This window comes from Cebidichthys violaceus, unplaced genomic scaffold, assembly GCF_023349555.1.
Source record: "Cebidichthys violaceus isolate CVI_PGR_0920_01 unplaced genomic scaffold, fCebVio1.0.p SCAF_21, whole genome shotgun sequence".
In the NCBI taxonomy this organism is placed as follows: domain Eukaryota; kingdom Metazoa; phylum Chordata; class Actinopteri; order Perciformes; family Stichaeidae; genus Cebidichthys; species Cebidichthys violaceus.
In genome coordinates this window covers 9,929,045-9,951,480 of record NW_027176384.1, presented here as the reverse complement: position 1 = coordinate 9,951,480, position 22,436 = coordinate 9,929,045, and the positions used below count along the sequence as shown (strand labels likewise).

Genomic DNA, 22,436 nt, shown 5'->3' with positions numbered 1-22,436 from the left:
TGAAAAGACAAATCTTTCTAATAAATGAAGAAAGTTCTTTGTGGTCCATTGTTCAGACTACAATGAACATCTATTTAAACCAGACGGTGAATCAGAAAACATATCAAATATTAAAGCTGCAAGCAGCATTGATCGGGCCCTCGCAACTTCACGCACATCGAGGGTACTGGCAGGACTCTGGTTGACGCGGCCATGCATTTCTGTGACCATCATACATTGCGTGCACGAGTTAAACAGTATTTCCTGCCTCAACCAGCAGCGTAGCAAGATCATGTTGCCAGGTCTTAAGCCTCAAATGTTTTGAGTGTACCTCCGATACAATCATAAATGTAAGCCTGTTTTAAGATCATTAAGAAAATGAATATGTGTGAATGTGTTTCAGTGTTTATAAAATAACAGACCGTCAGTTTACTGGGATGGGGTTCAACTCCCTGCAGTGTCCTGCTGATTGTATTTGAACTTACATGAAAGTTAACAGAACAGTATTGTCATTTGCTTTTACTTTAACACTTTAATTTAACACTGTTTTCATTTTAAGCTCTTCTATAACTTTAGATTGTAGTGCGAAGCATTCATTGTAACATTTAACGTGATTTTCATGTAGAAGCTCTGGACAGATCATTTATACTAATGCCCACTGACATGGTTTGAGAACCACTGTTGTCTAACTTTTGCTCTCCATGCATCTTAGTTTGCACATATTTAGATCAGAGAAGTCTTTTTCTCATGGTGTGCCCACGAACCCTTTAAATAAATTCAGTGTTTGGGCTGCTGTAATTAAAGAATCCTGCTTACTTCTGTGGTTGCCAGTAGGTGGTGCTATGACTATGAGTTAATATTGGCATGCAAAAGTCCTAAAATCATGACGGTAATCAAGCATGTCAAGTTTGGGACAGTTTTGTCAAAGTACAGTTGAGTTACAACAGCTTGGTGGATGATGGCGAACCATGTAAAATGGCCGCTACACCAAGTCCATGTTGTTTGATGAAACCTCAAGCTTTTCGTAACTTTTAATCGCTACGGTCTTTAGATTGTTCTGACCAAATTCTAAGTTGATCGGATTAATTCCCTAGGAGGAGTTCGTAGTACAGCACATGGAAATGGAAAAAAACAGGAGAAATTCATACAAAATTCAAAATGGCTGACTTCCGGTTGGGTTCAGAGCATGAACCCCTAAGACTTTTTGTTAAGTCTACATGTGATACATCTGCTTACCAAATTTTATACAGCTAGGTGAAACGTACTGCGAGGGCTGCATCGTCCAAAAATTGTAGTGGGCGCTATCGAGCCAACTTGCCGCTCTGAAGCATTAAAATCACATCAGATAACTACATTCAGGATTTAAATGTGTTTGACAAGTTTGGTTACGTTTTGAGCATTTTTAGCCCCTCAAAAACACTTTTGTTTTTCGTGGCGAAGAATGCGTCGCCACGGCAACGGTCTTTCACGAAACAACAACCTTTGAGTAACTTTTCATCACAAAGATCTTTAGATTGTACTGACCAAATTTGAAGTTGATTTGATTAATTCCCTAGGAGGAGTTTGTTAAAGTAGAGCGCCTGGAAATTGAAAAAACGACACTAGAAATTCATACAAAATTCAAAATGGCTGACTTCCGGTTGGGTTTAGGGCATGGCCCCATGAGACTTTTATTTAAGTCCACATGTGATACATGTGCCTACCAAATTTTGTTAATCTATGTGAAACATACTGCGAGGGCTGCTTCGTCGAAATTTTGTAGGGGGCGCTATTGAGCCGATTTAACACTCTGATTGAATAAAATCATATTATAGAACTACATTTTGGCCTTGTGATCTGTGTGTCAAGTTTGCTTGTGTTTCAAGCTTTTTTAACCTCTCCAAATGACCATCGTTTTTCACTGTGAAGACTGCGTTACCACGGCAACGCCGTTCGACGAAACATCAAAAGCTTAGAGAACTGGCATTATGAACTTCTTACATTTGTGTGGAACAAATTTGATGTTGATCTGATTTTCTAACTAAGAGAAATAAGCCAAAGTATAAAGACTTTAACTTACTGTTGCCAGTAGGTGGCGCTATGACTATGATTCAAAATTGGCCTGCAGACGTCTTCAGGCCTGGAGTCTAATCAAACATGTGAAATCTGGTAAAGATCTGATGATGCGGAGTCGAGTTACATCAGTTTATTCGTTCATGGCGAAGGATCGAAGTTCGCCGAGCCGCCACGTCGCCGCCCTTCGACAACTTCTTGCGATCTTCACAATGAAGCATTATCAACATCTTAAGGCTTTTCTGACAAAACTTTAGAGGGATCGGAATAATCTGTGAGGAGCAGGATGTCAAAGTACAAAACGTACAACTTCCAGTTGCCACTAGGTGGCGCTATTACTATGATTCTAAATTCTCATATACATGTGTTCAGGGTCAGGATGTTATGATATTGGAGAAATTTGGAGCAGATTAGGCAATGTACAGCCGAGTTACAACAACTTCCTGTTTCATGGCGAATGGCGTTTTTTTGCCGCCACGCCACAGACACATAGTTCGATAACTTTTTGATCTTTGAGCATACTGACCAAATCTGAAGGCAATCGGGTTTAATCTCAAGGAGGAGTTCGTTAAAGTACGGTGCCTTGAAACGGTCCAAAAACGTCATAAAATTCAAAATGGCCACCTTCCTGTTTGGTTTAGGATATACCTCCTTTTGACTTTTTTGTGCGTCCCATCACGTTCCACATACCTACCAAATTTCATACAGCTAGGTGAAACCCAAAGTTGGGGCTACTCTGTAGGGGGCGCTATCGAGCCAAAATGTCATGCCGCAGCTGGACACCCCAATAATACTGGAATTTTCACCACGATTGAATTTTGTGCCAAATTTCAAAAGATTCCCAGTATCCCAAGCACCTCCTTTTTGCGATGAAACTGGTACGATAATAATAATAATAATAATAATAATAAAAAACATTAGAATAACAATAGGTCCTCCGCTCCGACTACGTCGGTGCTCGGGCCCTAATAATAATAATAATAATAATAAAAAACATTAGAATAACAATAGGTCCTCCGCTCCGACTACGTCGGTGCTCGGGCCCTAAAAAGAGTCAACAAATCAGATTCTATTTGAGGATGTTAATGGACTATAATTACCTAATCAGAAGTGAGCAGAGGGATTTCTTTCATTCCCAAATTGTCTGGAGGATCACAAGACTATAAATGCAACTGTCAGCGACTCAGAACAATCCTACATGTTTAGTATATTTGTAACTCGGCAGAGACCATGTGTGTGACAGGAGAAGGTGAGAGTAGCTTCAAGTGGCTGCTGCTTTACTGACACTGGAAGAAAAAACAACACATTTTTAACCGGATGTAAAATCGTGACCTTATTGGTCCATGAGCAGGAAGTCATTTTATATTCTCTTCAAACTGTCAGGATAAGGAGATTTTTTTTTAGTTTTTGCTTTTTAAAGCAAATATCGAGGTACTTTTATTATATTATTTGTAATTTTAGAATTCTCAAATTTGGAGAAATACTGAAGGAAAATCTCTTTTATTATTACTATGTTTTCTATTAGCATTATTATGTCTACACAGACAGAAGCGGAGGGGGGGGGGGGAATTGCACAGCTGCAACTTTAAGACTCCACACGCCTCCCCTCCGCCAGCTCCGACAATGGTCTTTTCCAGCTCCGCTTATCACAGCAGTATTTGTACCATGCCATAATTTCTTAACCGGTGTGTGTGTGTGTGTGTGTTAGCGCGCGTATGTGTGTGTGTGTATGTGTGTAGCAGCAGCCCCGGAAATCAAATGTCATTACCCGACGCGGCTAATTTGGCGATCATCCCTGCTCTTTTGCGTTTGGACAATGCCAGCGGCGGGGACCAGCCGCACCTTGACGATCGGATCCTCGGCGTCGCCGCTCGCTCGCGCTGAAGAAGCCTCCTAGGATTGTCCGCTTGATGGTAGAAGCTACACAGCCTGCAGAGACCGCAGTTGTCACTGATCCGCCGCCGGCAGAGCCTCCGCGCAGAGTAAAGGAATACATTGTGAGTATGCACACTGTTGCCGCCGGTGTCGCGGTGACCTACATTGCCCTCTTCCCGCACGCTCAAGGTGATTTTTCCGCGGTGTCCTCGTCCTCATCCTCGGCTCCGGTGTGGTGATGGGTGATGTTGGAGGAGCAGGAGGCTCCTCGTGTGGATGGATGCATGGTGCATTTAACCTGAATATTTCCTGTGTGTGTGTGTGTGTGTGTGTGTGTGTGTGTGTGTGTGTGGTTGACATTGTGGGGGCTTTGCAGGAGAAAAGAAACACAGCGGCTGTCACAGTGTGGAGACAGAGGAGCGAGTTAAGGGGGGGGGGGGGGGGCAGACTGAGAGGCTGGCATGATGTAATGCACTTGAGACAATAGCCAAGGATTCTCCCCAATTATCATTTCAGAGAGTGAGGGGGAGATGTTACAGACACGATCAGCGCCGCAGTCAGGCCGCCTCGTGTGTGTGTGTGTGTGTGTGTGTGTGTGTGTGTGTGTGTGTGTGTGTGTGTGTGTGTGTGTGTGTGTGTGTGTGTCTTATAACAGCGAAAAGAGGAGCTGTCAGGGGGAACAGCTGCCCCTCCTAAAAACAATATTATTACCGGCTATTATAGAGATGCAAGCAGGGAGAGAGCATGAACAGCCTCTCTATCATCCATTCCCCATCTCCCACCCTTTCTCACACACACACACACACACACACACACACACACTTACTCATGCTAGTGTAGGTACATGAATGAATGAATAAATGAATGAATGAATGAAAAATGCACACACACACACACACACACACACACGCCGGCGCCGGCTTAATTTGACGCTAGAAGGTTAACCGCCTGCAGGCGAAGCTGTGATCCTCCTTCCCGATCTGGCAAAAATAAGATTATCATTAGCCAACCTTGACAATAAAGGAACATGGCGATATTTGCATTTGCGTTCCCGCTGAAGTTGTGGCACACGCGGGATGCTTAATTTAACGGTTTTGCACTAAGAGTGTGACTTTCCAGTGATGCGCTGCCTCGTACGTCTGGTGTGCAGACAAAGCTTTTACTGCCCCGAGGTGTCAGGCAGAGGGGTGGCTACCTGTGGCAGGAGCTTTTATGTCCATAAAATGATGGTTTAAGGACACCGCTTATGGGGCAGGTTTGACTTTAGCCAAACCCTCCATAATGAGGGAGGTGGGATTCAGTTGAATGCAGGCGGCACCGGTTCAAATCCGTTACAACCTGCAGCTTTATTGCTTTTTTGTTGTTGTTGTTGTTGTTGTTGTGTGCTCACCTCGATCTGTGCTCTTATTCAATCTCCATCGATTGATGGTTTGCATGACCTTGCTGCAGGGGATTGTGGGCGATGTTGGAGGCTACACGCCGTCCTTTCATGTGCATGCAGACTTATGTTCAGCTGAACACACAGCCAATGAAACGCACATCAGAAGAGACACACACACACACACACACACACACACACACACACACACACACACACACACACACACACACACACACACACACACACACACACACACACACACACACTTGATGCACAGCCTGCTCTCCCTTTTCCCTCCTCCCTAATGGCAGCAGGCTGGGTGTAACTCTACACCCGGGCCATCCTCTTCATCGTCTCATTCAGGTTTTTACCGCTCGGTGTGTCAGTGTTCACGCGAGGATGTCCGTCACAGCAGAACGCATGAAGAATTTGCTAATGCAGAAGCTATAGTCTTTATGTACCCCCCCCCCCTTGACTAATCTCTATTGTGTAGATCTCATCATGCCGTTTGTTATTTGGTAAAACGATAACTGATATTCAAGGGATCAAAGCAACAGTTGTTGGTAGATATTGGGTCCACGAGGGTGACCGTAAATCTCTGGAGAGAGGTGCATGAGATTATATTGACGAAACTCCATAACATAGATAAATTGGAGGGTTAAGCGTACAAATGTGCTCTCAGTGGCATTCATTTACATGTGGTGTGTTTTCAGATTGTTGTGGAATATAAAAATATAATATGATTTAAAAACATAGGCTCATGCATACTGGCCCTTTTTCTTTGGAGAGAAGAATATCTTTTTTTTTTTTTTTCCTTCTTGTTGCTTTTTATATTTTCTTCTTCTTTTGATTAATGGATGTCGCCCTTGAATTATTTCATTGCCTTAAATCTTGTTCTGCCCCTGCTTCTTCACCAGGTCTCTTTTCGGCATGTGTGCTTATTGTCACCTGCACAATTAAACACCTGACAAAGGTCATTGCACCAAAACCAATTTACTTTTCACGACCTCCCTACCAAATATCACCTAATATTACCCAAATCTCTCTGAAAGCTTTCCCTACATGTGACGTCTGAAGGTTTTTTTTTTTTTCAAAGAGCCTTCGGCACATTGCAGGAATATAGTTATCGTAGGGAATACTAAAATATAATTTCAAATATATTTGTATCTCTTTGCTGAGAAATAGTCCAAAAACAATGGAATATTTTACCCTTTTGAAAATCTTACCATGTCTTTGTTGTTTAGTGAAAACCGTGGTCATATTTTCAAAATTAACACGAAATCTAAGGCTGTCAGTCCAATACTCACTCTCCTTTTAGCTCCTTTAGTCTTCGGTCTAATCCAACTTCTGAGGGAAATATGTCTCTTAAGCTGCTAAATAAAACGTTTTGGAGATATAAGTATTCGCATCAAGACAATCCCCATGTGTAACTTTTGAGTTTTTCAGGTTAAAATGCAACTCAAGGCGCAAAAACAGCCAAACAAGTCAAAGCTACCGCGCTGCCTCGAACTAGTCACGTGACATTGTGGCCATCATGGTTTAATGGAACATTTTGTCTTGCCAGAAGAGCATGGCCAGTTGATATCACTCCTCCCGAGAGCCTTGCACCATATTGCATTGACCGAGATTTTCACCCAAACCGCATCAATATTACTGTTCATCACGCATGGCTGTTGCATTACCCCAGAATGTCACAGCGCTGCAGGTCACAGATCAGTTTGGTGCCGCCTTGCAGTGTTGGAAGATGAGTTAATAGTTTGGAGAGTGCCATTGTATGTCCCCGTGTCTGTGATTAAATTGAATAGACTTGAATCGTAGTTTTCTTGGCAGGCGGTCTCCTGGTTGTAAGAAGTCTCTCTGGTGCAGGGAGCCGCCATATGAATGGGATTTTCTTTTTTTTTTTTCTTTTTTTTTCAGCGCTATGAGTGTGCCATGCAATCTGGTCCATTCCATTCACAAAAGTGCTGTGTCACACTTTTCCCACCTGTCGGCCTGATGCGGGATGCCAAATGTGGGGAAGAGCGGCATGCAACAGCTTTGCCATTACCCCTGCTCATCAATGCAGTCTGTAGATGCACTTTGCACTCACTCGCATGCCAAGAAATCAAACGCAGACATTATTTAAAAGTGGAATTTCCCAGTAGTCAGCTCCCCTGACGACCGCAAACCGACGTGTGTAATCAGCCTAGTGCTTCTGGTACTGATGTAAGTGAAGTGCATTATCATCAAAACAATTTGGTCTAACATTCTTATTCATGTTGCGAGGAATGAACCTAACGGGGTGTTACAGACGATTGAAAAGTTGACCTCGCGTTTCATTAAAGATTGGTTTCTTAATGGGCTTTTTTTTGGGCCTAATTAGTTTTTTTCTTTTTAACTAATTCCTAAATGATCATCTTGCCTAATGAGTTACATAGTTATGCATGCCGTGGTTTAAACACACTATTAAATAATGCTGGTTTTAAATTTTAGCGCCTCCAAACTCAGCTCAACAAGCTTATAGTAGTACGGCTTATCTCCAAAGCCACAGAGTGTCGCGTTCGGTCTCCTGCTCGTTCTGCGCTCGCTCGCTCCTCCGCTTGTCTTTTGATGTTTCCCAGGTGGTGAATAGTGCTGAATTTGCCTCACATGGCCGTATATATATATTGCTCGCGAGCGTACCGCTGTTTGGTGTGCTGCTCCTTATCTACTCTCACAATTGTTCCCCATTAATGAGATTAACTGAAGACGTTCAGGAAATTAGCCGCAGTTTGCTGATTTGTTCTTCCCAAAATGGAGTGGCAAAAATTACATCTGTCCCATATAGCAGCTCACTGCCTGCTTCTGCTTCTGCTTGCCTCCGGGAACTCTCAAGCCAGGGGTTTGTTGTTCATTTTTGTCGCGCTTGTCATTTTGAAATAAAGGAAATCGTCTTAAAGATATCTTTGCACACGCTGCCCTCACCATGGTGATGGCTAATACAAAGGCAAACATGAATCGCGGGTCTGCGACGAGACATGAACTCTGGTCTCCTGCATGGAAGTCACATCTGCTCATAGTCTGTAAATAAGAAATGGAGGTTGTCACGCATCGGTTTGTTGACTACCGTTTCGAAGCTTTGAGTTTGGCATTTTGGCCGTCGCCATCTGACGCCAAGTGACGCGAGAGGGTGGAGCTAAGTATAACTGAAAGCTGAAGACATTTTTAGGTGACCAAAATTGTTGCAATTAGCTGTCATCAACTGAAAACACAGTGTGAAAGGGTTAACGTTCTAAGAAGAAACGCAAACGACTCCCAGATCGGACAACGCCATGCCAGCGACCTGTCAATCACATGGTAGCCCCACCCTAAAGCATACCCTGCCTTGTGGTCTATTTGACTCTAAATGACCATCATTTTCTAAATGAGCATCATGCAGTATTGAAGAAGACTTGAAACTAGAGATTAAGACCATAAACAATGTTTACAATGTTTACTGAGGGAATAAATCAAGTGAGAAATAGTCGTTTTCTCATAGACTTCTATAGAACCAGAGGAGCCGCCCCCTGATGGCCACTAGTTAAAAGCACTATTTCCTGCATTCCCACTAAACCCTGACATTGGACGTCAATTGTAAGGTTGTCCAATATAGATGTAATTAGTGATACTGGGCTGCAGCAGTTAATCACTGTGGCTTTTAGATTGGGTACTCACAAGGTCCTGGAAAATACCCCCAAAAGAACCGTAATTGTTAGGGTTCTGCTGTAACCTTCTCATCAATTATAGATGTCAGGCGTTGCTTCCGCCTTTCTTTAGGTTGTCAGATTGTCTGGCAACTTCCTGCTGCCAGCCAGGACTTCAGCCTGGAGCTCGGAAGAGGCTGCTCGGTGGGGAAAAAAAAAAAAAAAAAAAAGAGACTCTAGATTTGTTGCACTGATTGGGAAGAAAACCTCACTCCTACCCCGCTGAATAATTCATTGATTGGCATATGGCATGGAGAGAAAAGCCCAATGATCCCTGCCTGTCTGTCTGTGTGCATTTCTTACTGCATCTGTGGCCCACAATGTGTTCAATTGAGCGCGTTGCTGTTCCACCCTCCCGTGATTCCTGCATAATTTCCGACTCGCATTTAACATCTTTAACCAGCCGCGCTAAATTCACTCACTTAAGCTTCCTCTTGTTTGTACAACATTTCCCACTCGATTGATACAAATAGCAATTTCTCTCCGCAAGTATCATTCTGACAGATAGAATCCTACATGTTCAACACTAGACATGCATTTATGCTAAGCCGAAGTCTGACACGCTAGTCGGGGCAGATTTCCTGCTGTGCGTTATCATAATGTGTCGTGATGTTGCATCGCAGAGGCAATGTGCGTATAGAAGGACGCTCCGTCAGTCCTGTTACAGGCGCTATGAATATCTGTAGCCCAAATAGCGGTCTTAATGAGGGTCAAATTGGCTGTTCAGCTGTGAGGAAGTGGTGTTGTCACTGCTAGCGAGCGCAATCCAGACAACATCTGCATCCCAGCTGGCAAATAGAGCTCTCAGACCACGTATACTTCACACTGCCCACTGTGGCTGATTAGTGTTTATCTATCCAAGAGGATCACACTAGCTCTTACCTGTCATCACTACTGCCTGCCTGCTTCACTCTGGAGAGAAGCTCTAATGACTTGCTGCTCAAACATGCTCGCCACTGACAGTCTATGGCAAGTATTGAGCAGCAGAGGAGCAGAAAAGTGTCTGTTTTATCACTGCGTTTTGCTTCAAGGCTCTGCAGACGAGACACATTTCTCTGTCCTTCAGTTTGACTAAGGAGACAGGCCCGATGCCTGTTTGAATGACACAATTAAGCGGATAAATGTTTAGTTGAGTGATGTGGTTTGCTTTCGGTTTTGCAGGAAGGCCGCTTAATACGTCTAAGGGCGCAGACGAAAGCAGATCAGGCGGTGCACTTTCCCTCCGTGTCTATTGATTTTTCATAGACAGTAAAAAATGATTTGAGGGGCAGTCACGGCAAGATCAAAGCGTAAGGCGCAGGAGCGGGACAAAAGGGGGTTTGTACGTGCCATGAAGCAGAAAAACATCCTCAATACACTTTGCTTTCCGCACAGCTTAAAGGAGAAATAAAACACCAATAAGCAACCAAAATGTGCCTGACGTTTCAGGGCCTATGTGTTGGTTCTTTGTGAAGAGCACAGCGGAATGCGGGCGAAGTCCTGAGCGCTGTTAGAGATCACAAGTAAAGGGGTGGATTTTAGAATTAACCCCTCCAGAATGTGGCAAATATGAGCTGCCATTTTGCATTTTGTAGCTGCCATTTTGCATTTTTAGCTCGATGTCAGCTTGATGGAAAGTGGGAATTGCTGAAGAAAAACTTCATATATATATATATATATATATATATATATATATAAGAAAACATTTTCATAGTAGAAAATGACCTGAGATCAGATTTGTACAAGCGACGCAAACATGTACAATCAACGTTGATACTTTTTGCCTGAAGTCTGTTTTGATATCCGCTGCCAGGTGCCATATTCGTATAGATTTTTACATGCAACCAGCACCCTCCTATCTGCGCTCAACTAACACGCATTGAGCCAGAGTCAGGGATAAATCACTACCTCCCACTTAAAATGCACCACCGGTGTCCCGGTCTGTCCGCCGGCTGGCCTACTCTCCAAGCAAAAAGGCTGGCCTGTGCGGAGTGTCCAGCCAAGCAGCACACAGGCCCGGTCTCTCAGGTCTAAACGGCAGCGGACGGCGGCTGAATGGTGAACTGGTGAGAGTCTGGCTGGGTGCCTGGGGACGGTTTGGGAGAGCCCGTGTTACTGCCAGAACATGCTGGGACACACACCTGCCATTATAACCCACCCAGAGGGGACCAAGTCTGGGCAGTGGGATATTGAAAACTCACTGAGTAAACCTGGCCAGGGTCAACACACTGAGTAACTACTGTTAAGATTAAACGGAAGTGATTAACCTGCAGGCTCTCGTTAGGCTTTTGGATTATTGTTTGTATATTAAGCACCTGACACCTTTTTTTTCTTTTAATTTTTGTGGAAGAATATAAAAAAATATGTTTGGCTGTGCAATAGCAGTGACTGGTGGGTCGCCTCCGTTTTCAGTGGGTCACGGACCTTTGCCTGAGAAAACAACTGAAGGGAATTGTTTTATGCAGCGGAGTTATTCACACTCCTTAACCGTATTTGGCGTTAATGCCTTGTAACGCTAATACACACGCGGCATTTCACAGTATAGACGAACACCCACACAGTTTGTTTTCATTTGCTAATTGAGTATGACATCGACTACATGAGGTATAGATTTTCTTACATTGAGGACAAAAGAGGACAAAAACCTCAGTGTGTTTTTGTGCAGCGAGGTTCTGGCACAAGAAAGCATGAAGCCGTGAAAACTGAAGCGGCATTTGTTGCATCAATCCGCAGCGGATAAACTGAAAACTACACCTCTGTCAAATTATATTTTAATTAGGTGAATTGAAGACCTGTCGGATGACATCAAACAACAGCCCACAGCTGGAATTAAGGCAAGCGGTCATTTTGCATTTCAAATGAACGAATCTACAGACGTAACAAACAAAGCAGTTTTACTCGTTTACGTGAAACATGTGGGACCCGGGACTGACGGGAACAAGAGAGCTCCCGACTACTACGACTGCAGAGGACGTCTTCAGCTCAGGTTCAGACTGCGCCATCTTTTCATTAAATACATTTGAGAAGTTGAACATTTGGGTCGCGGCTTGTCATTAAAGGGGTGATGGTGGGTCCCGCAGCCACACCAGTTGAGAACCACTGGTTTATAGCATCAATCATGAACATGAACAAAAATGACTATTTTTTTTGTGACATTGTGGTAAACTCAGCTACTCAGAAAATACCTGTCCAAACATTACATTACTACATGTATTTATTTTATCTCTGCATGCAGTGGAGAGATTGTGTGAATAAGCAGTTAGCCTGGGTTAGCTTGTTCTGGAAGCAAGAGGAAACGGTTAGCCTAGCTTTGTGCCTGTTTATTAACTTCAAAGCTGTCATATTCACATGTTATATGTTGTATTTTACACGCGTAATAAGAAAGAGAGACACTGTAATTTCATGACCAGTTAGCTCGTCAGAAATATACCACACAGCTGCGTCCAGTGAGTGTAAATGCAGGACGTGAGAAGACCCTCTGCTAGGATGCTAGCTTAGCACAATTGGCATGCTTTATGTTTACCTCTCCTCGGTAAATATTTACAACTCCATGGTTATTTGCAGCTTAGCTTAGCTTAGCTTCATCACACGACTGAACGTGTGACGACGCAAACCTGGTTCCAGCTCGTGAACCATCTTGTCGGTTAGGATGGCTCCGGAGGCTTTCTGCAGTCCCTCAGGGAAACTGGAATATGGTCTCACTTACCCACTATTGCATAGATGTGGTGTATTATGCAACTCGATCTGGGTCTGGATCATTAAACGGCACAAGCGTGAAATCTAGGGCAGAACGCCCAGCCTTCCAAGACGTCTCTGCAGCCGGGGTGACGCTGAGCCGAGCACCAACTGTGTCGGGCCCAGTCACACACTCGCAGCCATCAAGACAGAAGTAGTGGATGGTAGGCACTGATGTGGACACACATTAGTTTTGCTATAAATTTTAAGATCTTCAGCATTAACGTGAAACTAAGTCTAACTTGAATCCAATCAAGATATTGAGGTTGCTTTGGTATGCATTGAATAGATTTGTAGTTTGATTTAGATTTGATACACTTTGGAAGTTTAACATCTGCGGCTCCAAACCTGCGAGTCCCAGAGAGGTTTGTTAATTTGACCCCGCAATGACCTGGTGAGCTGTCGGTCAATCGACACAATGCATGGTGGGATACGTGCGGCCCGCTGTGACCCTGAAGGGGAACGTGTTCAAACCTAATTCCCACCTCAGAAAATGCAGAACATTGCACCCTGCAGCCCCGTCATTTGTTTGCAGTGCATGGTGACATTTATTCTGAAAGGGTTGCCGTTATATTGCTTCTGGCACCTTATGATAGCAAAGCTAAAGAGTGTCCTTCTTCATTTGATTAAACTGCTTCAGATATGACCCAAGAGAATTGATATTTATTGAAATTGCCATTTATTATGCAATGCTGCTGTCGCTTGCTGTTCAGATTTTACTTTTTTATTGAGCGATTGAGTTGGTGGATTGCTTCAGATTGAGGCTAACGAATGGAGGTTAATTTCCTCTGGGGGGTCAACAGAAAAGGGAAAGAGTGTAGCAGGAAGCTACCTTGAAGATACAAGGTGCACTCGCCAGTTGTAATGCTTGAGATATATATATATATATATATATATATATATATATATATATATATATATATATATATATATATATATATATATATATATATATATATAGCATAGGCATTTTATTCAAGATGTATCTGAATATATAAATAGCTACCCTCTTGAGAGAGGAAATTCCATCAAAGTCAATGGTCTAGCAATTGATTTGTATGCAAATCAGCACAGCACAACATGCTGCTGAATTCAACAGTACCTTTTCACTCGTCACACCGTCTTCTTCATTTCCTGCCAAAACTCTGTCTAATCTCCGATCTCCCTCTCCTCCCAGCGCCAAGATGATGTGCGAGGTGATGCCCACCATCAGCGAGGACACGGCGCTGAGCCAGCGCGGCTCTCAGAGCAGCGCCTCGGACCCGGACTCCCACTTTGAGCAGCTGATGGTCAACATGCTGGACGAGCGGGACCGGCTGCTGGACACGCTGAGGGAGACCCAGGAGAGCCTCGGCCTGTCCCAGCAGCACCTTCAGGACGTCATCTACGACCGCGACTCTCTGCAGCGCCAGCTCACCTCCGCCCTGCCACAGGTAAGCCACGGCAATGATTCGGACGTGTCGTTTTTTTTCCTTATACTGACTGAAAAGATGGGAAGAGATGCAATAAAGGTCCATGGCTGGATTTGAACCCTGATGTCACCAGGTCGCCCGTCTGTGTGGGTCCAATTTGCCACGAATATTTTTTGTAGTTTACGAAAAAAGTGTAGTATAAAATTGCTTGTTTGTTGTACTTTGCGCACACAGTACATCTGTACTCATTACATTACATTTACATTACATTACATTACAGTCATTTAGCAGACGCTTTTATCCAAAGCGACTTACAATAAGTGCATCAACATTGGTAATCAAAAGAACTACTAGTCACCAGAAGTCATAAGTACATTTCCTTTTCCAAACAAGCATCTAAGAGCATGAAGCAGAGCATAACTCAGAGCCAAAGTACAGTGCAGAAACAAGAAAAACAGTTAGTGCTATAAGTAATACGAATACAATAAGTGCAACAAGCTAATATGAATACAATAAGTGCAACAAGCTAGTATGAAAACAATAAGTGCTAAGTGGAAGGCTCAGGGTAGCACTTCCTGAAGAGGTGGGTTTTCAGCCTGCGCTGAAAGATGGGCAGCGACTCCGCTGTCCTGACGTCAGGACTGTGGGGCCAGGACAGAAAACAGCCGTGACCGGGTCGATCGGCCGCCAGGACCTCTGAGCGACGGGGTGACCGATCGCCCCGAGGCAGCAGAGCGAAGTGGTCGGGCGGGGGTGTAAGGCTTGACCGTGGCCTGGAGATAGGAAGGAGCTGTTCCTTTCACTGCCCTGTAGGCTAGCACCAGAGTCTTAAACTGGATGCGAGCTCTTACAGGGAGCCAGTGTAGAGAACGGAGAAAGGAAGTTGTGTGGGAGAACTTGGGGCGATTGAACACCAGGCGAGCTGCGGCTTTCTGGACAAGCTCCAGAGGTCTGATGGCCGACGCCGGGGCTCCGGCGAGTAGAGAGTTGCAGTAGTCCAGGCGGGAGATGACAAGAGCCTGGATGAGAACCTGCGCCGTCTCGTCAGTCAGGAAGGGACGAATCCTCCTGATGTTGTAGAGCAGGAATCTGCAGGAGCGTGTAACGGATGAAATGTTTGCCGAGAATGACAGTTGGTCATCCAGGGTCACACCCAGGTTCCTCGCAGTCCGAGTTGGCGTCACCACGGTATCATCAATGGTGATGGACAGGTCCCGGTGCGGGCAACCCTTCCCCGGGAGGAACAGTAGCTCAGTTTTGTCTAGGTTGAGCTTGAGGTGGTGTGTCGTCATCCACTTCGAGATGTCAGCCAAACACGCAGCGATGCGTGTCTCCACTTGGGTGTCACCGGGGGGAAATGACAAGACCAGCTGGGTGTCATCGGCATAACAATGGTAGGAGAAGTCATGCGAGCGAATAACAGAACCCAGAGATGTTGTGTACTCTTTAGTGCAAAGGTGGCACGTCATAGTTTAGTCAATGGCACATTAGCAATAAATGTGCAAGAGATTTTTTGGTAGTTGCGAGGCCTGTTAGTTACGGTAGTTTTATTGTTTTTTTTCCCCCCCATTTGTATCGTGCAAAGACTGACCCAACTCTGCCTCTACTCTTGCCTTCTTAGCAGAATATAATGATGGTGTATTAAAGCTCTGGATGAAGTGTGTGTATATATATATATATATATATATATATATATATATATATATATATATATATATATATATATTATATATATATATATATATATATATATATATATATATATATATATATTTATATATATATATATATATATTAGTGTGTGTTCAGCTTTTGTTTTTTAGTCTTTTTCTTTTTTTTAATGCTGTGTTTAACCAACACAAATGTCACATTTTAGACTTACCCAAACAAAGCCTGCTTTAAAATGCCAGTCATAATTCATATGCAGTGTGCAGTCAACCAAGTTGGTCGTAGGACAACGCAGGTTTGCCTTTTTGTGAAATCAGTGAAACATGACGGAAACATTCAGCTCGGTGTTTTGGTGCGGTGCGTTAATTTTTGTGGCGATGTGTGAAAAAAGAAAAGTCGAAAAATCGTCACAGTAAGCGGAGATTAGCACTTTCTAAAAGTGTGCCAGTAATTCTAGTCACACGCTCTCCCCAGTCTCTTTCCTGAGGGCTCTGGAGGTTTGCTGGTGCTGGTGGGAAGAGAAGGACTTTGTTCTGTAGCCCAGTAATCCGCATGGCTTCAGAGACACAGGCGAGGCACTTTGCTTTGGCGTGATCTCACATTACAGCTTTAAAGAGCTTCGCAGTGTTAAAAGATACCTCATATTTTGAATGAATCCAACCAGTCTGCTCTTTTTTTTTTTTTTTCGTCTCGTCCCGTGGCTTTAAGAAGGACTTGAATGAATCCACTTGCAGCTCTTCGTTCTGACGCGTGAAACAGATCGCTGGGTGTCTGGGTGTCGGGATGCTATAAATATGCCTTTTCGCTCAGTTTTCCACTCGGATTCGCCTCAGACTGGAGGTCTGAACTCGGGGTTATGCAGCTCATGCTTTAGCCTCGGGGCTTCCATCCTCCTCAGAAGTTACACAGTGGACATAATATACAGTTGAGAGTACGAGGGAAAAAAAACCCGGAAAACTTAAACACTTCAAAATGCTGTTTATAGATTTTGAATAAAACCGAGCAGGGGTGTCGTAGCGAGGGGAGAAGCGTGGGCGGGTGGTGCACAATTTTGTGCGACGCCAATCATACTTCTCATATTTGAATGCACATCTTTCGCCATTCTCGTTGGAATAAACAAATTTGAGTCTCTCCTGTCCAAACATTCCCACCGCTTCGTTTTCCAGAGAGAGCATCCAGGGCTGCCAAAGCGAAATAACATTTCCATTATCAGACGTCGTCACCGTCATCCACCCGGCAGTGGAAGGCTCTGTGGTGGCGCTGTGGTGATGTATGGCTTGTCATTGTGTAATGACAGAGCTGACGCAGTGTTCTGGTGCCTTTCCTGACACCCGGCTTAAATTAGATGTCACTCCGGTGGCGGCGATCGGGATCCTCCCATACACACAAACGACTCCATGAATTAATCTGATGCCGTCCTTTTGGCCCGTATGATATCAACGTCACTCTTTAACGGTTTCTGAAGAGGTTTGTTAGAGCTCGGTAATTACACCGAGGCATTTAGCCGAGGGAGAAGTGGCCCTGTTGTGCTTCTGTTTAATATGCGGCAGATAAAGAGGTTGTGCTTGCAGCTTCTGTGGGTTTTTTTTTTTTTGTTGGACAATAAGAATGAGCTTATTTCACAGAGGCAGCCGTCACCTTTGTGCTGGTGTGTTGTGACGTTCTTTGGCTGTGATGATTTTACTGCATCTGACACCTCTTCAAAAGAAATGAAAAGAATAAATAAAAAAAAGACGGGGGGCCTCTTTAGCGCAGATGTAATTTTTGCGGCGACTTAAGGGGGGGGGGGGGGTGTCCCGGCAGTGTGGAACGTTTCTCAGAGAATCCTGGAGTGGAATTCTTAAAGAGGGCAATAGATAGCTCCCAGGTCTCTCTCCTCTCGGTGTGTGTGTGTGTGTGTGTGTGTGTGTGTGTGTGTGTGTGTGTGTGTGTGTGTGTGTGTGTGTGTGTGTGTGTGTGTGTGTGTGTGTGTGTGATTTGCAGAGGAGGTGGCGAATGGGAGGAGAGGCAGCAGAGCTTCAGAAGACAGAAGTGGCCTCATTTGGAGCGATAGGCAGGCTGTGAATGTGTCTTTACTGATATCACTCCTCTGTTCCTGAAGCCTGCAGCACTGGCAGGATTAGGCGTTGGCCCACCACAAACTTCCCTCCCTCTTGTCCCCCCCCCCCCCCCCCCCCCCCCCTCTCTCTCTCTCTCTCTGTTTCTGCTGTCACTGCCTTTTCTGTTATGTGGCGCTTCGCCTTGTGTCTCCCTCTTCTCCTCTGTCCCCCCCCCTCTCCCCATCAGAGGTCGCGACTCGGCTACTCGTCATGACACTTCCGACTGATCGGAGTGACACTCGCCGTCCCCACTCGACGCTTCCAGGCAACAGCGCTTCCCCCTTTTTTTTTTTTTCTTTTTTTTTCCATGCATAACAATCCAACAGTGCCCCAGTCCCTTCCCCTGTATGCCTCCTCTCCTCACCCACTGTCCCCTTGTCTCCTCTTTCTACATTTCATCGGGCCATTTTTGTTCCAGAGCGGGGGCGCGGCAGAGGCAACCATTAGCTGCATGCGTGTCATACGCTGCATAACATGCCTGCTGCATAATATATTGATGCTCAAATGCTTCCGACTTGCATTTTTGAAGGAATGTTTTGTGAAAGTGGCTCTGAAAAGTTTAGCTTTAGAACAGCTGCAAAAGATTCCAGCAGTGGACCCAGAGTCATGTGATCAACATCACAAGGAACTTCTTAAATCACTCCTGCATAATGACCCTTTTCTCCGTCGCTGATTTGCATGTTGATTAGTTTCCAAACACTTGCAGTTTTTCTACAAAATGTCCTACTTCTAGTCCTGAGGCCCCACAGGACATATAGTGTATTTAGGGATTTTTAGAGTCACTTATCAAGTCTACGGTTGAGAGCATTTGATATTCAAAATGCGTCTGCAACTATTTTGGTTTATCGTTCAAGTCGCTTTTCAAGCAAAACTGTAACATTTTCATTGGTTCCTGTGTTTTAAGCGGTAGGATTTTCTGCTTTTTCTCTGTTTGTTTCCACAGCGTGTGCGTTGTCCATTTCATTGTCTTAAGCCAAACATCCACGAAAAGAAGTGGACTAAAATAAGCCAGTATTGTAATTATCTACTCTCTCAGTTTCCTGCAATTTAGTGTGAAGTACATTATGAGTATTTCCGCTTCCCTCTGACAAGTGGTAAACTCTATTTAGCAAATACAGCGATGGAGTTATCCTCAGCCACATCTCTGCAGCTGATGCAACATGCGTTTCGTTGCACAGGGTGAGCAATTTGTTCTTGCCTCTAACTATAAGCCTCTCTGGGAAATGAGGGGCACCGCTGTCATCTGAAAGCCTGGTGTGTGTGTGTGTGTGTGTGTGTGTGTGTGTGTGTGTGTGTGTGTGTGTGTGTGTGTGTGTGTGTGTGTGTGTGTGTGTGTGTGTGTGTGTGTGTGTGTTTGTTTTTTTTTTCTTCTCCTCGTGTCTTGCATTATTCCGGCTTGTTTCCTCTGCTACAGTGTAGCCGGAGTCACTCTGCTCACAGAGAAACAAACTCCCCGCCATTGTGCTCGATAAACTGATTTCAGAGAAAGACATGTTGAGCGCGGAGACAACCCAGAGCCTGCAGCACATGTGACCCTCCTCCCATCCCCCAACGCCCCCCCCCCCCCATGTAGCGTGACACAGGCGGGCAGCGTTTCCCCGTAGCACTCAGCTGCTGCGTTACTGTACTCAAAAAAAGGCCTTGAGGGACTGTGGGAGCCTTTCTCCCCACGCTGCTTATTTACTGTCGCCAAACACGCGTCCACATCCATCCATGAAAGCTGCTGCTGCTGCTGCTGATGATGATCATGTTCTCGATCCTGGTCACTGGCAACATGCTGCAGCCATCCAGATGTTTCTTAAAGGAGGAAACATCTGGAATCCCCTTTTCTGGCCGTGTTGTGATTCTGGATGATGTAGTAAATGTAATAAAATCACATGAAATTACAACTGGACAAGCTCTGTAAGGTTTGACATGTAAAGTGTGTGTGTGTGTGTGTGTGTGTGTGTGTGTGTGTGTGTGTGTGAGTGTGTGTGTGAGGGGGGAGAGGGGAGGGGGGTGCACACCACTATTTTTGTTTCCCAAAAACATAATGAAGTGTCTGCTACTGCTCTGTGCTTTACACCTGTGTTTTCTGTGGACTCTCCCTTTTCCGAGGGAGTTGATTCACTTTCATAAAACTTAACATTTATCTGGCAAAAATTGAAATGGATTTTACAAAAAACGCATACACTTCTATTGCCATTGACTTGGTCAAGAAATCTACTGACAAAGAAAACACTAGTAATAACATTAAATCATAAATGGATGTGTTGGTCACCGTGGACGACCCGCAGCACGGCCCAGACGCTGATGCGAGCGCTTTTTTTTTCTCTGCACCGGCCAGACAGTAATGAGACACCGGCCACTTGATCACTCGCACGCCGATGTTGTAATGAAAGCGAAGGCTGCACCAGATTACTGTACAGTGCCGCCGATTGATCCGCGGGTCGCCCATTCATGACCGTCACGCTGGCTTCAAGTGGAAATTACAACAGTGTCTTTGCTGCGACGTCTTTGGTACAAAAGAGCGATTTGAGTCCGGACACACGCGCTTTCATCTCGCACAGCAATTAAAGTTTCATTTACAGATTTGGTAATTAGGACGATTTATCTGAGGAGTAAGCACTATGTGCGTCTGTGGCGTCTGCTCATTAGCACCCCCGCTCTAAGTCAATGATCCACCTCCCCCCCCCTCTGTTTATTAATCATACATGACACGGCCGTTCGTCAAAGAGGGGGCACGGCCGTGTCCTCCCATCCGTCTTAAAGCCTCGGCCGATATCGGCAAAACGAGTGTGTTTTGTAGTCATGGACTGTACCACTCCGCGAGACCTCCACGGGGGTGAGCTGTGAATGAGGAGAGGATGGCACACGGCGGCGGGAGGAGGGAGGCGAGAGATGGTGAGGCTCCCCGACAAGGGCGGAACGTGGACGCAAAGATGACTAAGCTTGTCGAGGAGAGGGGATGAGAGGTGAATCCGTCTCCTCTTTGCTTCCTTCTGATGTGTGTGTGTGTTTTTTCTTCTTCTTCCCTCCCCCTCCCTGTCTCTCTCTCTGTTGCTTGTGCAGGAGGCCCTCGGGGCTCCAGCAGTCAGCCAGTCAGCTGGTCTCCTCCCGCCAGAGCGGCACATGATTTTCCATGATTACTGTTATTGTTTGTGCCCCAGTTCAGGCCGCCCGCGGGCTCCATGTGCAGGAGGAAACCGTACAAAGACGAGCTCGAGTGGGTTTTGCGCGGTTAGTTTTACCAGCAGTGACGTTCACATGCTTATCAGCTTCAGAACACATGACGGTACATCATAAGTAGCATAATTACAAACTTGTGCACATGTGGGTTTTTATAAAATAACGCTCGGTAATGCGGTAATTCCTCTCTTCACGTCCTTGTCGCGGCCGTCTTTGGCCTACAGTGGTGGCGTATTTTCCAATTTTCCTGCCTCGCGAGCGTTGATTCGCAAACCAAAGCCTATCTCGATTTTTCCGCTCAATTGACCCCCGAAGCCTTGTTTTTTCCTCTCCTCCCTTAATTCCTTTCTCCGTTTAATCTCCTTCACATTGACAGAAGCAGGGATGGGCCCCCTTGGCACACGGCGCATGCATCAAGTGTCTGTAATGGCTCGGACAGCGACGCTTGATCAATACCCTTGAAAGTTTAGTTCTGTCTGATTAGGGAGACGGATCTCGCCCTCCTCCGGATGAATCATCGCTGCTGGTGTCGGCGCTGGGTGCAGGCTGACCGGCGTCTGACATGAAAACAGAAAGAAAGGGACGAGGTAGGGGTTTCTGATCAGACACGCCGAGGTGACGAGACGGTGCCGAAGGATCTCCTGCAGATGTAATTATCTCTCTAATGAACAGCGCAGCAGGGCACCGGTGTGCTGTAAAGTCAGGAAGTTGCAGGAGCAGTAGATCAGCCTAACAAGGAGAGCGCAGCTGTGTGCATACAAAGTCTTCCGTAGCGTTATTCAGTCCGCGTACTCAAAGATCACACAAGGATTTTAGGTCAAAAATACCTCTGAAGCCCTGAGTCACTACCGTGCTGCAGCGCGGGATGGAATTTGATGTTGTTTACCAGAGCTTTGTGCGGTTGGCCGATCGTCTGTTGATTTCATTGTGGCAATCGGTGACTTGAAAAACCCAAATTGTATCAACAAAGATGACTAGTCACTCTGTTAAACAGAACCAGCCACTCTTGATTGCAGCAATTTGTACCTAAATACAATTAAAACACATGGATACTAAGTAGAGTGTCTAACTATGGTGCATTCGTGAGTGCTGCTCAGATCCAGCTCATATTCTGGACGAGAAACTAAAACGCTCCGCAACAAAGTTGAATTAATTTGTGTTTTGCCGGCTGGTTACAAGTGGAAGCTGCACTCTACATCCAGCCTCACCTGTTGGAACTACGGTGATTGTCAGCGTTCAAACATTTCGGTTAAAATACTGAAAGGGGACGCTGCATTTTAGATTCAATGACTATGAACAGAAAGAGCTTGTTGTAAGGACCCTGAATCAGTTATCACACCACAGATAAAAAAAAAAATGCCACTGATGCCCGGGGAAATGTTCCTAG

General features: G+C 45.1%; 1 protein-coding gene across 8 annotated transcripts in view; it reads left to right on the top strand.

Moving 5' to 3' along the window:
• The first annotated feature begins 3,607 nt into the window (after positions 1–3,607).
• Positions 3,608–22,436, top strand: part of ppfia2 (PTPRF interacting protein alpha 2) — a 153,424-nt gene continuing 134,595 nt past the window's right edge. For 4 of the 8 annotated variants that reach the window (XM_068717266.1, XM_068717265.1, XM_068717263.1 and 1 more), the window contains exons 1-2: positions 3,611–4,028; positions 13,880–14,135. In XM_068717266.1, coding sequence (XP_068573367.1) covers positions 13,887–14,135 — 249 coding nt within the window. In that variant the 5' untranslated portion in view covers positions 3,611–4,028; positions 13,880–13,886. Of the gene's footprint in view, positions 4,029–13,879; positions 14,136–22,436 lie in introns of all 8 variants that reach the window. The other 4 variants (XM_068717260.1, XM_068717261.1, XM_068717259.1 and 1 more) reach the window with 2 other exon arrangements.